At 37.3% G+C, this 23,763-nt stretch overlaps 1 protein-coding gene across 1 annotated transcript in view; it reads right to left on the reverse strand.

Annotated features, from left to right (window-relative positions):
* The window catches only part of celsr1a (cadherin EGF LAG seven-pass G-type receptor 1a), a 123,768-nt gene extending 100,416 nt beyond the window's left edge, over positions 1–23,352 (reverse strand). The window contains 1 exon segment of the mRNA XM_048155011.1: positions 19,498–23,352. Within this exon segment, the coding sequence (XP_048010968.1) occupies positions 19,498–23,008 (3,511 nt within the window). The 5' untranslated portion in view covers positions 23,009–23,352.
* Positions 23,353–23,763: the final 411 nt, after the last annotated feature.

Genomic DNA, 23,763 nt, shown 5'->3' on the forward strand with positions numbered 1-23,763 from the left:
TATCTTGGTACTTGTTCGGTATCCTGCTATATTGTTCCTTTTATTTATTTTTAGTATTTTTATATTGTACATTTTGCATTTATTACAAATTATTAAATTATATGACCTCTATGAACTACGCACTATAAAACTGAATTTATTGCAGGATCATTTAAAATAAATTTGTGAAAAAAATAATTCATTTGTGCTCCAAATCTTCCTGAAGCAGTGTTTTGAAATCGGCCATCACTAAATAAGTCGTTATTTTGTTTTTTTGGCGCACCAAAAATATTCTCGTCGCTTTATAATATTAATATTAAACCACTGTACTCACATGAACTGATTTAGATGTGTTTTTAGTACCTTTATGGATCTTGAGAGAGGAAATGTCATTGCTCCCTATGTAGGCCTCACGGAGCCATCGGATTTCAACTAAAATATCTTAATTTGTGTTCCGAAGATTAACGAAGGTCTTACAGGTGTGGAACGACATGAGGGTAAGTAATAAATGACAGAATTTTCATTTTTGGGTGAACTAACCCTTTAAGAGGTGCATCAATTTTTGGTCAAGATCTTTTATTGACAATGCAAGAGGTGAGCACTCTGTAAAGTCTCCTCCAGCACATCCCAAAGACTTTCAATGAAATTAAGGTCAGGACTCAGAGTCGCCAATTCATGTGTGGAAATGATTCTTCATTCTCCCTCCCAACCATACTTTCACAGTTTTAACCCTGGTGAATCTTGACATTGTCATCCTGGAATATGGTCATGATTTATCTTAGATGGTTGTTTAAGAAATGAAAAGCTACACACTCCACCTTTAAGGGTTAAAAGAACTGATATAAAAAGTTGCTATGTGCCAATTACCCGTCTACACATCCTCATTCACACCCAGCAAGATCTGATTAAACTGCAGACAACTCCAAGACATCTGATAAACAAGAACATAATGTGAATATTAATACATAAAAAAGGAGTAAGACCAAAGTCCACTGGTGCAATGTGGGTAAATAAGCCCAATCTAAACAGAACACCCTCTGTGCAAACAGTTTCCTCCGTGGTGTGAGGAAAACAATGAGTTAATGAAATCCACAATGTCCAAAATCACAAATGAAATCTCTTAAATATCTCAATTCTTTCTCCTACACATCGATTAGATTAAATAGAGAACAAAAGAAGTCTCCTGTTTCTCAGAAATTTCTTTTGAGAAAAAGAGCTCAGTAATCTTTGGGTCCTACAGAGTCTCAATATGTCTCAAACTGACTCAAGAATGTCTTAAACTGTGTTCAGATGTGCCAAGATAACTAAAACATGGACATTTTGCTTCAAAATTCTTCAAAACCAAATTATTTGAGCTGCTATACACATTCATTTTGTGCCTCTATACTATTCTTGTGTCTCAACAATGAACTCAATTATTTGAAATTTTTTAGACAAATCTGAGACATACAGTAGTTGACAGATAACTGAAACAAGTCTCCAGAGATATAAAGTGCTCATGTAGGAAACATGTTTAGAAAGCCAATGCATCTGTTACATCTGTTGTTGTATAGAAAACTCATTCCTAACATCACAAAGATAACTGGGGGTCTGTTAAACTGCCTTGACTGACCAGACATTGGACACATGCAGAGGCATCTGCTTGTGGTGAAGGGTGGGACAAAGAAAGGACACAGCCATGGCATTTTAAAGAGCAACTGTATACATGACAGTATGCAGAAGCAAAGGTTTAATTTGATTGGTTGTTGGTGAAAATAAATGCAATTATAGTAAGGCAATTTGTTTTATCGTCTCATTTAGAGGCGTGAAATAGATTTGCAATGCATTTAAAGGATTAGTTCACTTTCAAATGAAAATTAGCCCAAGCTTTACTCACCCTCAAGCCATCCTAGGTGTATATGACTTTCTTCTTTCTGATGAACACAGTCAGAGATATATTAATAAATATCCTGACGCATCCAAGCTTTATAATGGCAGTGAACAGGACCAACGAGTATGAAGCTCAAGGAAGTGTCTCCATCGATCATAAATGTACTCCATAACGCATTGCTTCGCTTCAGAAGGCCTTTATTAACCCCCCAGAGACACTTTCTTGAGCTTCATACTCGTTGGTCCTGTTCACTGCCATTATAAAGCTTGGATGCGTCAGGATATTTATTAATATATCTCTGATTGTGTTCATCAGAAAGAAGAAAGTCATATACACCTAGGATGGCTTGAGGGTGAGTAAAGCTTGGGCTAATTTTCATTTGAAAGTGAACTAATCCTTGCTTAGTGTGACGTATGTCCTATAGTGAAACAAAATAACGTAGGTAATGATATAGGCTGGGCTTCATTTTACTTACTGGGATTTGATTGGATCATGTATGTTAAGCTACAATATTATTGGTTGATATTATTTTTCCCCGCCCACACAGCCCTGATTACATCAGCAGAAAAGAAAAGTTGTTTAAGGTGGAGAAATATATTACATTTTGATAAAAGATTATGACAACAAACTTTTTTGATAGAAAATAAAGTATATTTAATTTCCTGTTGACTTTAACAGGCATAAAAGACATCTGTCAGTCTAGAGCCCAAACTGCATAGTACACATTAAACCTAACGTTCAACAACAAATGATTAACACAGAGGTGATTCCTTTTAACATACTAAAGGAGAACCTGCAGACAGTCAACAAAACTTCTGACACCCCCTAAGTTCATGGCCAATTTAAATTTACCAAAACCATAGAAACCCTTCCAGGTTGCATGCATTGTCTTGTCAGTCCATTAACAGCTTTGTGAACTGAGACACCCTGACGAGTCCGCAACACCTTGGAAAAGTGTGGACAATGGGCCGGACCCTTACACCAGCTCCAACGACCCACATTCATTCAAGAGAAGCCTTTTGACATGGAACACCCTGTACCTCCCCCTCTCCTTTTTATAAGATTATTTGCATTGAAGAGAAGCCCACAGGACACTTCCGTAACGTGAACACAGAATTGTAAATAAAGAGGTCGGCAATCAAGGAGTCATAAGGGTCAATTTTCTTAAATTAAGATTTATACATCATCTGAAAGTAAAAAAATTTACTTTTTAATAATTAATGTTGTTGAGATAACATAATATTTAGAGTTTCTGTTGATTAAACCAATCGCCTTCATTGTATTAACTACAATTTTTAATTTCAATTGAACTCAATTTTAAGGCAACCAGGTAACTTCCCTTTTAAGTTAAACCAACAATTTTTTTTTTTTTACAGTGAGCTGAATAAGTAAGCTTTCCACTGATGTATGGTTTGTTAGAATAGGACAATATTTGGCCGTGATACAACTATTAAAATATCTGAAAATCTGGAATCTGTGTGCAAAAAAAATCAAAATACTGAGAAAATCACCTTTAAAGAAAGTCCTTAGCAATGCATATCCACTCACAAAAATCAATTTTTGATATATTTACAGTAGGAAATTTACAAAAAAATCTTCATGGAACCTGAGCTTTACTTCATATCCTAATTATTTTTGGCATAAAAGAAAAATCCATAATTTTGACCCCTACAATGTATTTTTTGGCTATTGCTACAAATATACCTGTGCGACTTATGACTGGTTTTGTGGCCCAGGGTCACAAATACCTTTAAAAATGATCATGCCCCAAATTATCATTACATTAATGTGAAAAAAAAAAACACATTCTCGTAACTCATTTTGCCTAAATTGTATTCTGTACAACAAAATACTACCATTATGTAAACACGTCACACTTCAAATAATATAATAAAAGCTTTCCAAATATTTTTTTTTTCTGCATTACTATTATATTTTTCACATTAGAGTAATGAGAATTAAGGGTTAAATGTATTTAATTGTGATGAATACAACCTTCTCAAAGTTTTAAAAATGCAAAATGTCTTTATATGTGTGTGTATATATATATATACACACTTTATTCTGAAATTTTAGGTATAATATGACCTGGATAAATTCTTAACACAAAATCTTTTTAACTACGTTTATGATTAACATAACTATAATATTTCTATTCATTTTATTTGTTTTGTCATTTTATCTTTAGTTTTTAATTTATTATTTATTATTTTAAATAAATGATTTTATTGTCATTTTAGTTTTTAGCATAATTTTTCGGTTTTATATTCTGAACAGTGAACCAAATTGAGATGCATTTTATGTATGAAAGGTGCCATGAAATTAAAATGTATTATTATTATTATTGAATGGTTTTTGTGAGAATCACCCAGATATAATTAAACTGATGAAGACATTAATTTTATGGTCAAAGCTGCCATCATAAGGAAAACATTCTACGTGTGAATGAGTTTTTCTTTTCATCAAATACGATACGACTTTTTTGAGTAAACAGCCAGTGTGTGTGTGCGTGTATGTGTGTGTTCTGAAAACACAGATGACCTCTCTTAAGCACTTGAGTGTCAGTATTGATAAGACTCTACACGGGCACTATAGTCATTAAACTGAACTGGTCAGGCCAGATGTGACCTCTCTGACCTTTTTAAGTAAATGTCATTGAGCAAAACAGAGGTTATTGCCCATGATCTGTTCTACCCCAAACCCCCAGAGCAGACCAAGAGCATAAATCACATATATAAAAACTAGGAAACAAGTAAAGATCAAAGATCTTCAGTATGCAGGACGTCCTATTATAACACATCCATCTGACTACAATAAACATTCACGAGCCCACCTGTTTATCTCAACAAATATGTCACATTATTTGCAAAAAGAAATGCATAAGGCTCAGAAATGCTTATTACAGTCAAATAATAATTTTGTTTTTTAAAAATTAATAACTAAAAATGGGATAAGTAAATTTAGAAACAGATAAACTATATTGTTTAATTGTTTTTTTTTTATTTGTGATAAATTTACATGTCTTTTCAATATAATGAAAATGAAGAAAAATAGCATCTTTCAGTTCTCCTGCAGTGACCCCTGCTTACTAAACCAGATTATCATTAGGGAAGAGAGATAAATAAAATACCAGGCCTGGCCAAGGTTAAAGTGGTGCACAGATCATTTTTCCAAATAACACGGATTACGGACTGAACAGAGAATAGCATTGTGTGAGAATATCTGCCTCCATCATGAAACAGAACCTGCTTTAATGTAAATGTCATTTGAGAGGCCGACTTCATGTTTAGTAGTGAACATTCAAGTAGAGAAGAGCTTTGTTTTCAAGCGTCGTTGTGAGGTGCGAAAGGCCGTGAACGAAATGGTTATATTGGCTGTATAATCAGGGGGAGGTGAAACCACCCCCCCTGTAAGAGGTGACTGTGTTTCTAAAATGGTAGCTTGACACCTACTCTAAACGACAAGACAAATTCAATACATATAGGTTTGCTAAGCTTAGCCTGAAGGTTCGAAAAAGTACAAAGTGCATCTCAAAAAGAAAGACTAAAATGCAAATCACCCTGCAGGCCTCTCCTGACTTTGGTTAACCTACAACTTTTACTCGTTAGTGGCTAAAATGTCATTTCAAGTATTTCCATGTCATCATGCTCAGATATTGCCTTAAAGGGATAGTTCACCCAAAAATGAAAATTTTGTAATCATTTACCCACCCTCAAGTTGTTGCAAACCTGTATGAATTTCATGCCAATGACTTCCATAGAAGGAAAAAATATTATTGAAGTCAGTGGCTACCGTAAATGTCTGATTACCAATATTCTTCAAAATATCTTCTTGTGGTAGACAACATTTAATTTGACATGGACAAAAACAAGGCTGTGAAAAATAGGTAAACGTAAGGTTTTGTACAGTTGTATATGGGTCATTGACGAAAACAAAACATAATGGAGATATAATTAATTTTGAAGTTTTATTAAGTGTTAACAATGAGATTATGTTGTTTTTATAATCAATTAACACTGCTTTTGTCATTTTTTTACAAGATTTGTCACAAAAACGTCATTTGGTTTAACCAAAATTTCGGTTTTACCGAATGACACTTTTAGTTATACCGAATGACAATATTTTCAAACAATGCTAACAGGCTGATATCTTACTAACTAGCTAGCAAAACGACAATCAAACATTTTATATTTAGTATAAGTTTTTAAAATATTACAACATTTTCCATGTTTTATAACGGTTGTACCGAATGACCTGATGTTTCGGGACATGCGCATGAGCAAGTTAAAACATTACTTTTTCAAATAGTTAAAAGACAGTTAGTTACTTTGCTTCATGACCATGTGGTCCTTTGCAGGTGACTAAATAATGTCACATCCTGTCACATGATATTGACCACATGACTTGATCCATGGTCCCTTTATATTGGTTACTCTGAATGACATCAATGAGATTCATTTTTCCGGACATTGTTGTTATATGATGTTATAAAATCATGCCAGAATAAAAAATATATACATTTATTACATTTTAAGATATTTTAATCACAAATGAAATGGCTGTATTGGCCTTTGGACGGTTAAACCAAATAACCTAAAATACCTTTATATGTAGCAAAATATAATTAAAACCATTTGGATTCAATAAAAGAGATCTAGTTGTACTACCTTACATACTTTGGATGACATAACTTTGTTTTTTATTATTATTAAGGCCTTTGGACAAAAAAATGACCCGTCGCGTCATTGACCCATTTCTTGGTATGTGTTTTCAGTTGACAAAAATCCTCAGACAGTATAACATATTGGTTCCAGTGTCCAAAATTAACTTTTTAGCCTACAAGCCCATTTTTACCAACCAGTCATATATCAACACTGTAATCAAGTTTAAAAATGAACTGTTATTTTAAAGAACTAAAATTGTATTATTATTTATGAAATAGAATTACTTATGATAATTTTCTATTTGTACTAATCCCATTAGTTACTGTTCTATAAAAATATAATTTCTTGATATCCATATCCAAATCAAAATCCATATTTTAAGCAAAATGATAATTTAAAAAAAATATTAAAATGATGATTATTTTTAGAAAATATACCTAGAGTGGTTTTAATTTCGAACCCTAATTGCTTCTCATTCATGAAACATGAGCAGAACGAATTTGTGTAGCTAAATCATTCGCGAAAACCCTTCAATACTGCATTGAAATCAATTATTTCTGCTTGTGTGTCATGAATGCGGGCTACGTCTGGTGATTTTTGTTTGACAACGTATGTTTATCAGAGCAATGTAATATTACCCACAATGCACAGCTTAAAAAGTATTGGACGGCCGCCAAAGTATCACATTTCTCGAAGTCTTTGCCCACAAAATGACAAAACATCTCAACAGTAAGAACACGTCGCTCAAACTGTTGAGTCGAACAGCAAAGTTTGCTATCAAATACATGCCATTCCATTATATAGTGGCATTGTCATACGTATGTATTAACAATGCGATTGAATTACAGGCCAGCCATTGTAGAAAAGCATGTGCTAGTTCATGCATGCTGAGTGAAAACAGGAAAGTCTTTGAAAGTAAAAAGAACTTTAATTTCCCTCATAATCCCTAAATGCTGTGCATGGATGGCCTTTGGAGTACATTTCTACAAACGTAGAGTCGGTCACCGTTGGACACATGTAATGTCACACTTTTTGGCCGTTGGCTGAAATAGATGCTTTTCTAGCTCCTTAGTGTTAAGGACAAAGGCATCTTTTATGTGCGGCAGAATAGGGTCGGGATAGAGCGGAAAGTGTGTCGTGTTACACGCGAACAGGTTCCCCTTCCGACTTCCAGCCGGGGAATCACAGATCTGGATCGCGTCTGATCCTTCGGACTAAATCTAACCCCTGAGAATGGGACCTCCACTTCACCCGAGCTCACAGGTCAGGCCTAGTCGGTTAAAAAACGCACCTTGATGACTACACAACCTGTCCGGACTTCCCAACCAGCGATCTGTCTGAACAAACAGCCATTTAATCCTGGGCGAGAGTTCGCAGGGTTCTTAAAGAGGCTTAGAATGCCTACAAAGAGGCGGAAAGTTTATATATCATTCTTTATTGAACGCCGCCATTCAGTGATTCTATGCTTTGTAGGATTTCCTGTCAAGAGTGCTTCGGATTTCTGTTGAGTTTGAGGAAGTTGCTTTTAGGATTATGTGAAGACTAATCATTTTCTGAATCATCTTCACAGAAGGCATTCAAAGACTGTAGAACATCATCAAACATCTGTGACATTTCTAGAGACCACAGGTGGAGTTAATGTGTGTGTGGTTAAGATCTCAGTAGGATTGCCTAAGGGAGATGCCGTCTTCAGACAAGCACCCAGAAGGCGTTTCTTGAAAAAGAAGGCCTGTAATTTATGTTCCAAGTTGCCTCCACTGCACCGGTCAAGCTAGATGCGAGGCGTAGCTCCATGTGTTTTACAGGAAAATCTACTCAATTAAAGGAACTTTTTGGGTTCAAATCAAATTAAACTCTTTAAAATATATATATACAACATAGAGACAGTAATGTCTCATCAATTTGTTAAAAATTGTTATGAAAAGTACTAATGTTCTTACAACGGAAGTCTAAACTCTCACTGTACTGGTAAAAAAGTCTTAGTCCCACTTTATATTAGGTGTCTATAAATGTATACTTACATAAAAAATGCTTAATACAATGTACTTACCGTGTTCATGTTTTTATAAAAACATAAGTGCAACAAAATATCCATTGTATCAAAATATTAATTTAAATGTTAACACATAGTTAAAGGCACTCAATATAATGTGGGTACTAAATGGGTTGCGTATAAGGGTTAAGGTTAGGTTTAGGGGTAGGTTCAGGGTTAGTACCTTGTTATTATTCAGTTATTGCAATTATTATAATAAGTACATAGTATGTACATGTGGAACAGGACTGTAAAATAAAGTCCTACCACTAAATATTAAAATAAAATGAAACTACAATGCATTCTGTAATGTTTTGGATCACATACCATTGTTTTCCAGCAAAAGTGTGATTATGAATCTTTTGACTTTTAATTACATTTGTTTAATTTCTGTCTGTAAACAAAATGACCAACAAATTTTGTAAAGTATACCTAAAATTTCATTAAAATAATGTAAATATAATGCATTGCTAAACATAATAAAATATTTTAAAAATATAAGCAGGGCAATTAAAAATCAAAATGACTGGCCTGACTGACTTGTGAGCGCTAGCAAGTATAGCAAGATGCAAACATTATACATTTCAACCTGAGATTAGAATAATAAAGTCACTCTGATAACAGATTACTCTTAATTGTAATGTCTGTAAAGCTGCTTCGAAACTAAACGTATTGTGAAAAGCTCTATACAAATAAATGTGAAACTTATTAACCTTGTCTGTAAGAGTTATATTTAATCTTTCACTACTGTTATGTTCATGTGAAACCGGTAAAAGCCAGGTGTGATTCGTCTGCACAATATGTGTAAGGATACCAAACGGGACATAACTACCCACAAAGTGCTGTTTACATTGAGCAAACTCCACCCAAAAGAAATGCGTTGGTAGTACATATCCAGAAAAGTTTCAGCTCAGAACAGTAGCTCCACTGCTATAGAAAGAAACGATTTAAGCTCTTCAGCAAAAACATGGGCAGCATATTTCTGATTTAAGCCCTTTGGAATGACTTACACTTCCATAGTAAACTTCCATTGTAAGTTACTGTAAACAGACTTTTTGTTTCTTTTGACAATCGGAGCGAGTTGAAATTGTTTTCAATAGCCGAACACAGATTATTCCTTTACAACAAAAATTAAAAGACGACCGATATTCATTATCACAAAAATTCCCAGCAGTCAAGGGCAAACGAGGCATGAAAACATTACAGTGTAAACAAAACCATATAATTAGCTTACAAAGGCTCTTCTTAAAACACAATACTGAGCCATATTTTCGTGTAAACTACCCTCGAATGACCCAAACCTGGAGCCGTTATTGTGTGCCCCTCTTGGCGCTGGTTTGAGACCTCATCACTGTCTCTGTCTTCTCTCTCCACCTTCAAATGAGTTTGCAAGATTAAACATGAATCAAATTCCTTTCCTGCTCATTTAACAGAGATGCAGACAGCTCGCACTGTTATTTTAGCTTAATTAATGTTCAGGTTTCCCGGTCTCAGGCTGTATTCTGCTATCAGAGCGCAGGAATGTGAGGAGGAGGATTTCTGATCTTCATCTCTCTTACATAAAACAAGGTTGAAGACTTTTAGAAACATGAACAAATTCTAAAGAAACCTGCGGTTAACCAAAATTGCTAGTATCAGATACATGGAGGCCATTTGCCTGCCTGTTAATAAGGGCAATGTTCAAGAGAAACATAAAAAAAGAAAAAAAAGATGGGTAAGAGAACAGTGCTGACACAGTTTGCCTCAGTAATCTAATAACAGTTTTAACAGACACTAGAGACAGATGTAGCATTGCAAGTAAAGTGAAAAGTTTCAGTAAAACTTACTTTGTTTAAACTACACAGACCTTGAGTCTTTTTGTTATGTCTACTCAACTTCAGCAATGAAACTGGGTGTTCGCATTTGGAGAAAAGAACATCCAACACAGTCTCATGGCTATTAACTCTTTTACATTTTGGCGATTTAGAGGCAAAATCGTACAATTTCATTCATACGTTTTCATAATATCAGAACACCCTACACAGCAAAATCCCCAGAGTTAAATCAACTCTGCTTAGAGTACATATGGTCCCTCTCTAAATAATGTTAAAGTAACACTGAAGCAGAGTTAAAGTCAGTTGAAGTTCTTGTGTTTCTCTTTTCTTCAGTGATTCTGCTTGTTAACAGCAGGTGTTCATCACTAATGCTCAATCATCAATTAATCAATTAATCAATTAATCTCTTAATTATCTTATTAACATTAATTCTGCTTCAGTGTTACTTTAACACTATTTAGAGAGGGACCATATGTACTCTAAGCAGAGCTGATTTAAGACTAGGGATTTAGCTGTGTACTGAGGGTTAGGGAATAGACCTTCATGTTTAGATATTTTCTAAAATGTGTGTTTTCATATGACTCAAACCGTACAATGTCATACTAATTCTCCACCAAAACATGAGACTGAGTTGAAACATCAAAGACACTGGGTGGAGAAACAGTGATATTAATATCATTAACATTATCGTTAATTGAAAAAAAAATTTTTTTCAATATTTAACTTCAATATTTTGAAGTACTGTAATTCTGTTTACATGTGAATAAAGGGATTGCGTGCTGTCTGAGGCGTCTTTGTGTGCACACTTAGGATCTGTCAGTCGTTTTGTTTACACCAGCATGAGTGTAAAAAGCACATTTCATTGGTTCAGACTCATTCCATCAAAAATTCGCTATGAATATTCACAAAGTTGGAATGCTAGCGAGCAGAGAAAAACGGCATTTTTCACAGACAAAGGAAAGGTACACCTCTCAGAAAACATACAAATAATGATATAATTGCTATTTAATTGCTATTTGAAGCATCTAGATCGCTAGATGTGGGCTTAGTGAAATTTTGTGAAAACCTCAAATTTGACCAAAATCTACATTTTTTGACTCGTTTTGCCTGTAGCTCAAAATGAGCCCATGCCCATTCTGACTTGTTTTGCCAGCACGGGTCACACACACACACACGCACACACACAAACTCACACACACACACACACACACACATATATATATATATATATATATATATATATATATTACTAACATTACTGGAAAAAAACGAAAATAAAATAAAATACATTTCCACGACTTCAAAACAAAACTGCAACAAAAATGGCCTAAAATTTAATTAATTTAATTTTTATACCTTATAAATCTTGACAATATTACTGTCTGCAATAAACGTGATAAATCTAATGCTTTAAACATTTTTTAAATGATACCAGTTAGCACAACATTGGCAGCCCTAAAATATTAAAGCTAAAATAAAAACCAAATACACTAAAACTAGAAAACTGAAGAAAAAAAAAATAAAATATGTTTAATTAAAATTTGAAAATATAGCAACCCAACCCTGAACATCTTTAGCATAGTAAAAACAAATACAACCGCATAGCAACACAAACAGCTTAGCATATTGTGGTGGTGAGTTTTGCATGTGAAAGCATCACTCGTGCCTTCTTCATAAAAAAAATCTAAACATTATTTCATAACACTTTCTATTACTACTTCAGCCTCATTTGAATGAATGCTAAGTGGGATTTGTCCTTTTAAACAAAGTATGTTTGACAGAGTGACACCCACAGCATGTCTGTGACCTCAGAGGTCAGAGGGTCATGTGTAGATGAGGCAGAAGGACAGTCACACCTGGAGTGGAGATCTCCTCTGTTGATGACATGTAGATGACAGGGGACAGGCAGTGCAGTGCCCAGGGCACTTCTACAGTGATTAAAGTCTCTGTCTGTCTCTCTTACAGCTGCTGTGTGCATGTCAGAGAGCAGATTTGAGGACACAGCTGGCCAGCCCTACTCTGACCCCGTCTGCTCACACAACACATACATGAACCACACAGAAACAGCTTTTACAACTTAAGCCAGTTCACGTTAACTCACGTTGACTTTTTTTCGGCCGCTTAGCATACCAGCTTTATGAATTAGTTCAAAGGGTTTTACATTTAGCCTACATATCGCAGCACACCATTCATAACAGTCATTGCAAACAAATTACTCAGCTCATTACCCCATTTACTCACAGGTAGGCCTGAAGGGATTCGACAGCTGCAGAATTCCATAGAAAGCCCTGCCGACTTCCATCATTCACAGAGTTCTACTTGCACAGCCTCATGTGTTTTCATTGCAAAAGACACACTGAATTTAATAAATTAAAAAAAATAATAAAAAAAAATCAGAATGTTACAGTTGCCTACTTTATAATTATATGAAATAAGTTCAATCTTTTTTACTAAAATACAGTATCTCACAGAAGTGAGTACACCCCTCACATTTTTGTAAATATTTTATTATATCTTTTCATGTGACAACACTGAAGAAATGACACTTTGCTACAATGTTAAGTAGTGAGTGTACAGCTTGTATAACAGTGTAAATTTGCTGTCCCCTCAAAATAACTCAACACACAGCCATTAATGTCTAAACCGCTGGCCACAAAAGTGAGTACACCCCTAAGTGAAAATGTCCAAATTGGGCCCAATTAGCCATTTTCTCTCTGTCATGTGACTCGTTAGTGTTACAAGGTCTCAGGTGTGAATGGGGAGCAGGTGTGTTTAATTTGGTGTTATCGCTCTCACTCTCTCATACTAGTCACTGGAAGTTCAACATGGCACCTCATGGCAAAGAACTCTCTGAGGATCTGAAAAAAAGAATTGTTGCTCTACATAAAGATGGCGTAGGGTATAAGAAGGCCCTGAAACACACATTAATGGCTGTGTGTTGAGTTATTTTGAGGGGACAGCAAATTTACATTGTTATACAAGCTGTACACTCACTAATTTAATTTGTAGCAAAGTGTAATTTCTTCAGTGTTGTCACATGAAAAGATATAATAAAATATTTAAAAAAATGTGAGGGGTGTACTCACTTCTGTGAGATACTGTATATTGATCAGTTAATAAATTAAGAAACAGTCTTCAACTACATATTTTGATTAAATTATGTTGATTACGCATTTTAAAAGATTACATTATATTTATAACCTGTTACAATTAGCCCCGACCTCACAGCCAAGATAAAATCATACACAGTATCTATTAGTAACATTTTTAATAATGTTTGTTTGTTTGTTTAAATTTAAACTACAGATATATACATACACATTTAAAAGATGCTGAGACAGCAATAAATACACAAATAAAATACTAGACCAAATATAATTTTTTTAATATATTATTAAAATATTATTATTTTTAATTTTAAGTTAATAATTTAAAATTTTAAAAACTGCCCTCTTGCAGCTCAACTCTTTCTATTTTACTGTTTATATTGGCTTTGCAGAATTTCACAGATTTTCTTTTAAAAATAATGTTTTGAGGTTGTAAATAAGGGGGCGTTTACACAACACCATTAACAACTAAAAACGGAAAACTTTTTTTGGCCGTTCATTTACACAAGGCGTTTTAGGGGCCTGAAAACACAAACATTTGAAGAGGGGTTTTTAAAATGCAAGTTTTTGAAAATGATACCGTTACCATCTCCTTGTTAATTACAAAAACGTGAATTTGTAAAAACGGTGACGTCATGTGCGTGTGTATTACGTGTTCAGTCTATAGTCGCATTGTGTTTCATTAAAAAGTGACATCGCCAACTACTGGCCTGGCACAAATAATACAGCATTTTTAGTAATTTTCGCATATCCGTGTGAACAGGAATTGTTTTGACAATGTTGTCATCTGTATGTGAAAAATGCAAAGGAAAACTTTTCAATTTTCAGTACATTGTTGTCGTGTAAACTAGGGCTGCACGATATATCGCATGAGATTGTCACGCGCATTTCGTCAGTAAAGCCGGTTCCCTGATTACCGCTAAATCGTCATCACCTGCTTTCAAATGGAGCGGCATTTAATAGACAGAGCCGTAGTTCACTGACAAGCCACGCAATATCGCGTTCATATCGCAGATGAATCGCTTTCGATATGAACGCGATATTGCGTGGCTTGTCAGTGAACTACGGCTCTGTCTATTAAATGCCGCTCCATTTGAAGCAGGTGATGGCGATTTCGCGGTAATCAGGGAACCGGCTTTACTGACGAAATGCGCGTGACAATCTCATGCGATATATCGTGCAGCCCTAGTGTAAACATACTCTAAGACAGTTTATTTGAGATCATTTTACAAGAAAATACTATTTCAGTCTTTCTACTTAAGAATTTCATGTTTAATTCAATGTGTTCCTTGCCATTTCTTTGTAATTATTTATAAAAATCACCTAACAATTTCTAAGTAAAAATCTTACACCATTGTTTTTTCAATGGTTTTTCAATTTTTACAAACCTCAACCATCAAATTACAAGAATTTTTTTGTAGGATATGAAGCTAAGTCTTCAAGTCCTAACTGAAATACAAGTTCAGAGAGTTTGGCAATGGAGTGTAGAATAGTCAAGGTATGCGAGTCCCGCAGCGCTGAGTGGGCTACAGTCAACTACATGAGGCGCAGACGCAGTGGCCCACGGGCAGAAGCTCACCCCACTAAAAGGGTCTGCGTGTATCGGCAGGCTCAGCTCGCTGACTGCAGGGGGAAGAGAGGAAGAAACTGGCTAGAAGTGATAAATTACCTCCCCTCCTCTCTTTGGATGTGACATGGATCATAATCGAAAGATAAAGACATCAAAAAAGTTGGGAAATTCAGTTTCACCAGTACAAATGACGGCTGGCTCCATCTATCTTGAGGCTGCGACAGATGGCTTATCACCCGTATTGATCCAGTGAAACAAAGCACAAAGGTGCAGGGCTAAAAAAAAAAGTGGCATCATTTTGCAGAGGACACCCCTCAAATCGGGAAAAGCCTTGTTGAATGTTAACAGACACAGATAAGAAAGATTAGGTTACTGTTCAAACACACAGCCCTCACTCCGTTGTGTTTGCTGTGCAAACTGCCGTTGTTTTAGGCTAGAATGGCCCTTGTTTTGACTAGAATGTTAACTTGCTTTTATCAGGGACAAATCTGGGACTTCTTGTGTGTCCCCAAGTGCTTGATAAATAATTAAAACTTAAGTCGATAAGGAAAACACCTGTTCAGGAGAAAACGATAACAGTGTCTGTCTTCATACTGTTCCATTTGTGAAATAATCTTAAAATGAGTCGTGTGGAAACACTTAAAGTACCTACATTAGGTTAAACCAACAAAAGTCATTTTTTGAGGGTCAGATAAGGTAGAAAATTATGCAAATTGAACATTTATATTTTTTACAGTGTAAAATATATAAAAATGTGGTAAAAACTATATTTTTACATTTTGTGAAGACCGTGTGAGAGATGTTTGCCCATGCAAAACTCACTAGCATGATTCTAGGGCTCAGTGGGGGGTTGCTAGGGCACTGCTATGCATTTGTTTTGACTGGTTTTTAACATGTTGCTATGCGGTTACTAGGGTGTTCTGGGAGGTTGCTTTCTGCTTCAAGTCAAAAGAATCCCCAAGTCTCTATATTTTGATCCCTAAGATATGCCTTGGGTTCCTTGGGTTATGTATGCCTTTTTTTATTGTTTGCCAGGACAAAATGATAAATTTGATTAGTTAAAAGTAAAATCAGTGTTTACTACTTAGGCTTAGTGGTGTAAATAAAACCCTAACCTTAAAGGCCTAACCTTAAACACTAAACTTTAGTTCACCAAAAATGAAACCCCTTACCCTCATGTCGTTCCAAACCCCAAAAGACTTCATATAATCTTCAAAACACATATTAAGAATTTTTTTGTGAAACCTGAGAGATTTCTGTCCCCTCTATGCTAATCACATAAGCGATCGTATCTCCTCACAAGACCACTCCATTCATATGGCTTCATTTTACGACAAACTTATGACCTTTTTGGATCTTCTAAATTTTGGTTACCTGGACTTTCAATGGATGAACAGAAACCTCTCAGGTTTCATTAAAAATATATTTTTAGAAAAAATACCTTCTTTCCAAAGTGCTTGCGCTCCCATGGCATCTGTCATTGCTACGTAACCATGAACTGTGCTCTCCACGAGGAGTAGGAAGTTTCAGCAAAGGATAAATTGATTTCTAGCCCTTGCATTAGCTTTACTACTAGATATATTTATGGAGATGAGATGTAAAAACCACCCTGTACAGCTATGATCAGCTGTTTGGATGAGCCTTCGATGTTTTATTACGGAAAGGCTGAAGCTGATAGGTTGGTCCTTGTCACATGACCTGTTGTGCGTTTGCAACTTTGAAAAGTTGAGAATTTATCAGCTCAATACGCCTGGAAAACGCAACTCATGCACGTCGCAACCGCGTCGCTTCCATTATGAGCGCGCCTGCCGCGCGGCTACATTTGAAATAACTGACTTGCCCGTGGAAAAGACACGATATGTGAACGTTTCGAAGATTGACCAAAGTCTTATGGGTTTGGAACGACATGAGAGTGAGTAAATGATGACAGAATTTAAATTTTTGGGTGAACTAACCCTTTAAAGTTTGACCAATAGCAAACAGTGACACATTTAAGCAATTTCTAAACTGATATATGTGAACATAGCAAATAATAGATGGAAAATACATAATTTAACTAAATTATTTCTGTCTAAGATGTCTCCTTTTAGCTCTTCTAAAACTCAAACATCGCATGATCGAAAAACATTTGCTACATTTCTGAAGATGGCTGAATTTGAGACACTTATAGACCAAAGTAGACGTTAAAATCTAGCTAAGAGCTCTGTCACATGTTTTCCCTTAAGGGCCGTTTCCTTTCCCCTGGGCTGGAGGTGAAGAGGTCACATAAGCAGTGTTAATGGTTACCTAACATCTGACATGTGGGTATGTCCAAGGAATAAAATGCATTAGTTTATTAGACAAGAGAGAAAGAGATCTGTGTGGGATTTGAGGGGGTAAAAGAGGGCGGGAACTGCGATGAAAACCGATGTGTCTTTGTCATGAATGAAAGAGCATAGCATGAATGCGGCTCATTACGACCCCAACAATGACCATGAGCATGCACATTCAGATGAGGACCGGCAATCAGACCAACAAAGACACGGCCGTAAAGCCACAGAGTACAGACAAGAGAGCTGTATTCTGTGAGATGTATTTGAATTGCAAGTTGCAAATTAACAGGAAGGCCCATGAGTGGGAGGAAGAGAGACAGAGAAAAGGAGGACAGAAACAGAGAAGGAAGAGTGTGAGATATGAGAAGCTGATGCCATTTGAAGAGGCTGGCTGTACATGTGAGCATGGTATAATCTAACACTGCCACAGATATGGTCACAATAAAGCACTGCAACAACACGCTAACATGCCATGCAGTTCCTTTTTATGTGTTGTTTAAATCAGTTCAATTTTAAATCCATTCACCGCCAGTCAGTTAGTCATATATATTGGTCAGGTTGATTAATCAGCTGATATTTTGTCATTTTTATATTATTGGCATTGGCCAAAAACTGTGATTGTTGGAGGAATAACAACAATCTGACTGGTGGGATAAATTATTACAGACAACAACCTGTCAGTGAGTAGAAAACCTTCGTTCATCTTCGGAACACAAATTAAGTTATTTTTGATAAAAATTGCCATTGCCAGCAAGATAATTAATACTAAAGACGTATTTAAAACAGTTCATGTGACTACAGTGGTTCAACCTTAATGTTATGAAGCAACGAAAATACTTTTTGTGTGGCAAAAAAACAAAATAACGATTTTATTCAACAATATCTAGTGATGGGCAATTTCAAAACACTGCTTCATGAAGCTTCGAAGCTTTACAAACCTGTTTCGAATCAGTGGTTCGGAGTGCGCATCAAACTGCCAAAGTCACGTGATTTCAGTAAACAAGGCTTCGTTATGTCATAAGTTTTTCGAAATTTCAATGGTTCACGTGACTTTGGCAGTTTGATACGCACTCCGAACCACTGATTCAAAACAAAAGATTCGTAAAGCTTCGAAGCTTCATGAAGCAGTGTTTTGAAATCTCCCATCACTAGATATTGTTGAATTAAGTCGTTATTTTGGTTTTTTTGGCGCACAAAAAGTATTCTTGTCCCTTCATAACATTAAAGTTGAACCACTGTAGTCACATGAACTGTTTTAAATATGTCTTTAGTAGCTTTCTGGGCATTGAAAGTCTTAACTTGCTCTCAATAGAAGCCTCACTGAGCCATCAGATTTCATCAAGAATATCTTAATTTGTGTTTCTGAAGATGAACGAAGGTCTTACAGGTGTGGAACGACATGAGGGTGAGTAATAAATGACAGAATTTTCATTTTTGGGTGAAGTAACCCTTAAAGAGGCACCTACTTCAACAATAATAATGTGTTGCTCATCTCAAACATTTCAAAACAGAACACTAGCAGGGATCTCGATATAACAGTGAACCGAGTGAACCGAGAACTCATTCTCACATAAACGGTTCTTGCCTTCTTCAACATATCTAACAAACACCTCATAAGCAGAAGAACAGGATTGTGATTCAGCCTGCAGCAAATGAACACGAAAACATGCAGCCCATCGGAGCAGCAGCTCCATCATTGACATCAATTGACATAATAAACATTAGTTTGTATCAAATTAGTCCTTTTTTAACCTTGTTTTTTTTTTGGTAACACTTTACAATAAGGTTCCATTAGTTAACTAATTAAACATGAACTGAGATACTTCTACAGCATTTATAAATCTAAGGTAATGTTTTTACTAATACATTATGGAAATCAAATGTTGTAGCTGTTTGTTAACATTAGTTAATGCACTGTGAACTAACATGATGAACAGCTAGATTTATATTAACTAACATTAACAAAGATTAATAAATGCTGTATTGCTCATTGTTAGTTCATACATTAATTAATGATAACAAATGAGACCTTATTAGTGTTACCACTTTTTTTACCCTGCTTACCTTTGTACACTGGAAAATCTCAAATTTGAGGGACATTACAAGCAAACACAGTTAATTCAAAAGATACAAAGGGAAGTTAACTGACCTGTGACAGAAACTTTCATGGTGGCCTCCAGAGGTCTGTTGTTATCCAGATCTTTGCTGAGTTTTAGCTCTCCAGTATCCGGGTTTAGAATCAGCAAATTCAGCTCATTTCCTTCAATGAAACTATACTTGAGTTTATCTGACACATCTGGATCATGGGCTGGTACCTTTCCTATAATCCCAGACGGAAAGCTGTTGGATTTGTTGGTGACGTAGTTATTGAAGATAATCTCAAAATTCTGCAGGACGGGATCGTTGTCATTGACATCAACCAGACGAATGTGGACCGTTGCTCTGCTGACCAGAGGTGCGGATGTGGCCTGTACAACTATGACATACTCCATTTTGGTCTCGTAGTCCAAATCCACAAGCGCTTTTAAGTCTCCGGTGAATATATCCAAGTCAAAGACCTCAGGGATGTTTCCTTCCACAATTTGGTACAATATCTGAGCGTTGGTTCCTTCGTCGGGGTCCATGGCGGTGATCCGGGCAACTACTGAATCAACAGGACTGTTTTCTTTGACATCGATGTACAGTTCGTCCTTCTCAAAAACAGGAGCATTGTCATTGATATCCAACACAGATATCTGGATCTCCACTGCTGCTTTGAGAGGAGGAACACCTCTATCTACTGCATAGGCCTTCAGGTTATAGACTGGAACGTTCTCTCTGTCCAGCTTCCGGTGGGTTCTGATAATTCCAGAGTACGGCTCAATTATGAAGTCTCCTTCCCCATCGTCCCCTCCTTGAAAGGTGTAGCTCACACGTCCATTAGACCCTGAGTCCCTGTCTGAAGCAGATATCTGGAGCACGCTGGTCATTAGAGGTGCATCTTCGAACACAGTTCCCTGGTATTTGTCCCTCCCAAACTGAGGAGTATTATCATTGGCATCCAGAACAATGATTTCCACATAGGTGGTATCAGACTTCTGGGGGATTCCATTGTCACGGGCGATGATGGCCAGCGTGTAGGACGCTTGATCTTCATAGTCGATCTCCATCTGTGTGGTGATTGCACCTGTGTCTGGATCAATCTTAAACTGTGGTACGTTGTCCTCCATGATGTAGGTAATACGTGCATTCTCACCCGTATCCTCATCCGTTGCACTGATTACCACAACTGTTGATCCAATGGGTCGGTCCTCGCTGAAGGTCTGATGGTAGCTGGCGCTCTGGAACACGGGTCTGTGAGTGTTAGCGTCGGTTACGTTGATGAACACCTGTGCGGTGTCAAAGCGTGTACCGTCAGAGGCAGTGACAGTCAGAACGTACTGCCGTTCCTGTTTGTAATCTAACGGCAATGCCAGGGTGATGAGTCCACCTCCGCTTTGACTAGTTATAGCAAAGCGGTTCCGCGTATTACCGCTGGAGATCTGATAGGTGACCACACTGTTTACATCACGGTCCAGAGCTGTGACAGTTAACACACTGGTTCCTACAACGGCATCTTCATTGATTTTCAGAGAGTATGATTTTTCGGTGAACGTAGGGATGTTGTCGTTCACGTCTAGGATGGTGATGCTAATGCTAGCCGACGACGACATTACCGGAACTCCGTTGTCTCTGGCTTCAACTCCAAAGGTGTAATACTCAGTGGTTTCCCTGTCCAGCTCAACACTGACTGTTATCCATCCAGTGCTGTTATTGATAGTGAAGGGGAAATCTGGAGTGGTGTCTGTGAGGCGGTAATCCAAACGGGCATTTTCGCCAGAGTCAGAATCGATGGCCTGAATGTGAATCACAGAATATCCAATGGGCACGTTCTCTAAAACGGTGGCTTGGAAAGGAGTGCTTACAAACATGGGAGGATTGTCGTTCACATCCACAACTTGGACGACAACGATTCCTGTGCCATTAATAAGAGGAGGCCTGCCTCCATCCTGTGCCTTGATGCGTAAATTATATTCTCTGATCACTTCGTAGTCCAGAGGGTTTATGACGTCGATGGCTCCGGTAGGGGTGTGAATGAAGAACTGACCTTTGACGTTGCCGCTGATTATACTGTAATGAACCTTAGCGTTATTGCCCTCGTCTCGGTCTGTGGCTTCTACCTGGGCCACTTTAGTGTTAACTGCCACGTTTTCTGGCACTTGGACTATATATCTTTTCTCACTAAACTGAGGGTAATTGTCATTTTCATCTTCAACCGTGATGTACACTGTCGCAGTAGCACTGCGAGGTCCAGGGTCCTTTCCTTGGTCATTTGCCTCTACTATCAGTTGATACTGAGCCATAGTTTCTCTGTCTGGACGCACCCGAATCTTGACCAGTCCATTGCGAGAATCGATTTCAAACCCAGAATTGACACCTTCACCATTCACAATCTTATATATCATGTTTGCATTGGATGGTGCATCTCCATCTGTCGCCCTTACTGTAATCACCTCAAAACCAACCTCCACATTTTCTCTTATCCTAACCCTGTATTCATTCTGCTCAAAAACGGGTCCGTGGTCGTTGGTGTCGCTAACTGTAACGGTTAGGTATGACGTGGCTGCGCGTCGCGGCGTGCCATTATCAGTAGCTGTGACTTTAAAAAGGTGCATGTCTTTAACTTCTCTATCTAAGGGCTGGACGGTCTCAATGCTGCCGGTTTGGGGGTCTATCCGAAAGAAGCCGTTAGAACGGCTGTCGAGTAATGCCTCCATGCCATACTCGATCCTTCCCGCCTCTCCAGGGTCGCTGTCAGTCGCTTTGAGGGTGATGACGCGCGTACCCGCAGGCTCGTTCTCGGGCACTGAAACATGGTAGTTCGGTAACTGAAACTGAGGCGCTGAATTCGCCGCTCGCTTTACTCTCGGTTTCCATTGATTTGATACGTCTTGCATAGAGTGTAATAATGAAGTTTGGACTGAGGCGAATCGTAATTTAAGGCACATAGAGAAGGGCTCGCCGTTTGAATCACGAAACAAACAGCGAATAGTGTCTTTGAAGCGTGTCTCCAAACAGTACGCGTCCTTCACAAGTAACGTCCCGTTACGCACAAACACATTCAGGTGGTCTGAGGTGCAAGAAGAAGCCGAGTGTCTTGCGAATACAGGTAAATAGTCCTTAAAACTAAGAAGTACATCACCTGGAGAAAAGCAGGAAGTTAGTCCCAAGTTATAGCTGCAATCCACGTTAATGTCAGGCTTACTCACTCTCTTCCTTTTATATTTGAACACGCAATTGCGTCCGTGTACGAACACATTAAAATGTGCGTTAACTAGTCCTTCAGTTGTTAATGATTTCATTTTAAAATAAAGAGGCAGCGCGCTCTGTGTGGCGCGCGCACAGTCCACCTCTCCATTTAAACGCACTACTCCATCTCTCCAATCCACTTTAATAAAGTTCCCAATGTACTTGGAAGTTAAAGTCCTGTCGATTTTATAAGTCCAACCAGGTCCGAGTGACAAATTGGCAAGAACAGCTCCAGAATGTAAAGTCTCCGAGAGGTGCAAGTCAAAACATCCCATGAGAGGAGTGCAGAGGAGAAGGTGAACCCATAATAACCAACACATTACTAAATCCATGGTGTAAAACTCCACAAAACATGCAGAAAAACACGTCAGCTCTCCTTCTGCCGGCACGTCGACCTTCTTTTATCCTTCATTGTAGCTTTTTAACAGCAGAAAACACAGTTTATCAGGGTGGTATCCATGGAGCCAAGTGACAGTATCCACGTTAAGTTTTAAATGAGGACAAAATGGCTCCGTGCGTGCGCGTCTCTCCCCCCGCACACACACACACACAGTCATTAACATAAACCTGCACCTCCTCTCAGGACTAAAGAACTCTCATGGAAATTCAACCATTGTTATTCACCGCTGCATATTCCTTGGTTCTTTTGGAGACTTTAAAGTGAGCGACGCGGCGCGTCAAACTAGAACTCTCCCATTATAATAAATGAAGTTGCGCGATTAAACAGTTTCACGCGACTGCCCGCACGTAGAGTGAATGCTTCCATTATAAATAAACGCTAAAATGTCATTTATAGTGGATATTTTGTGTATTTAATGTGTTGTGTTAAGTCGCTCGCTCGCAGTTGAGTCTACACAGATAACGTTTTCTGATTTCTGTCTATTAAAGTGACATGAATCCACACCATGTGTTTAAATCACTCAGTTGACAAGCGGCTGTAAAGAAATAAAGAGTTATCAGTGCTGGATTCTCTATCTGTTATTCGGCTACAGTAAAACTAAACTGTGCATGAATAAATTATTGTTTATTCTCTATTCAAACTATTACAAAAACACCACGGCAGCCAGTATTTTCGACAGAATGTCGT

This window comes from Megalobrama amblycephala, linkage group LG14 (assembly GCF_018812025.1).
Source record: "Megalobrama amblycephala isolate DHTTF-2021 linkage group LG14, ASM1881202v1, whole genome shotgun sequence".
In the NCBI taxonomy this organism is placed as follows: domain Eukaryota; kingdom Metazoa; phylum Chordata; class Actinopteri; order Cypriniformes; family Xenocyprididae; genus Megalobrama; species Megalobrama amblycephala.